The sequence below is a fragment of the Penaeus monodon genome, chromosome 23 (genome assembly GCF_015228065.2).
Source record: "Penaeus monodon isolate SGIC_2016 chromosome 23, NSTDA_Pmon_1, whole genome shotgun sequence".
In the NCBI taxonomy this organism is placed as follows: Eukaryota; Metazoa; Arthropoda; class Malacostraca; order Decapoda; family Penaeidae; genus Penaeus; species Penaeus monodon.
Genome location: NC_051408.1, coordinates 41532594 through 41532806, shown reverse-complemented (window position 1 = coordinate 41532806; position 213 = coordinate 41532594). Strand labels below are relative to the sequence as shown.

Here is a 213-nt window from a genome sequence, read left to right as displayed (position 1 = left end):
CGCATACCCCAAACCTCATCCCCCCTCCCTTCCCCTCGCGGGGTCCCAAAAGGGGTCCACTAGACGGGGGGACCTTTCCCTCCCCCCGGGTCTCATCATTTTCCCGAACGGGCGGGACGCCCCTGGGCCCACATCGGGTCGGTGCTGAGGGGTCCCCCTCCCGCTTCTAAAGGGAGTTGGCTCGTCGACGACTTCTCCGATAGAGGTGGGTGG

At 66.2% G+C, this 213-nt stretch overlaps 1 protein-coding gene across 1 annotated transcript in view; it reads left to right on the top strand.

Annotated features, from left to right (window-relative positions):
* Positions 1-179: 179 nt before the first annotated feature.
* The window catches only part of LOC119588088 (polypeptide N-acetylgalactosaminyltransferase 1-like), a gene marked incomplete at its 5' end in the record, with an annotated part of 20728 nt that continues 20694 nt past the window's right edge, over positions 180-213 (top strand). The window contains 1 exon segment of the mRNA XM_037936797.1: positions 180-205. Within this exon segment, the coding sequence (XP_037792725.1) occupies positions 180-205 (26 nt within the window).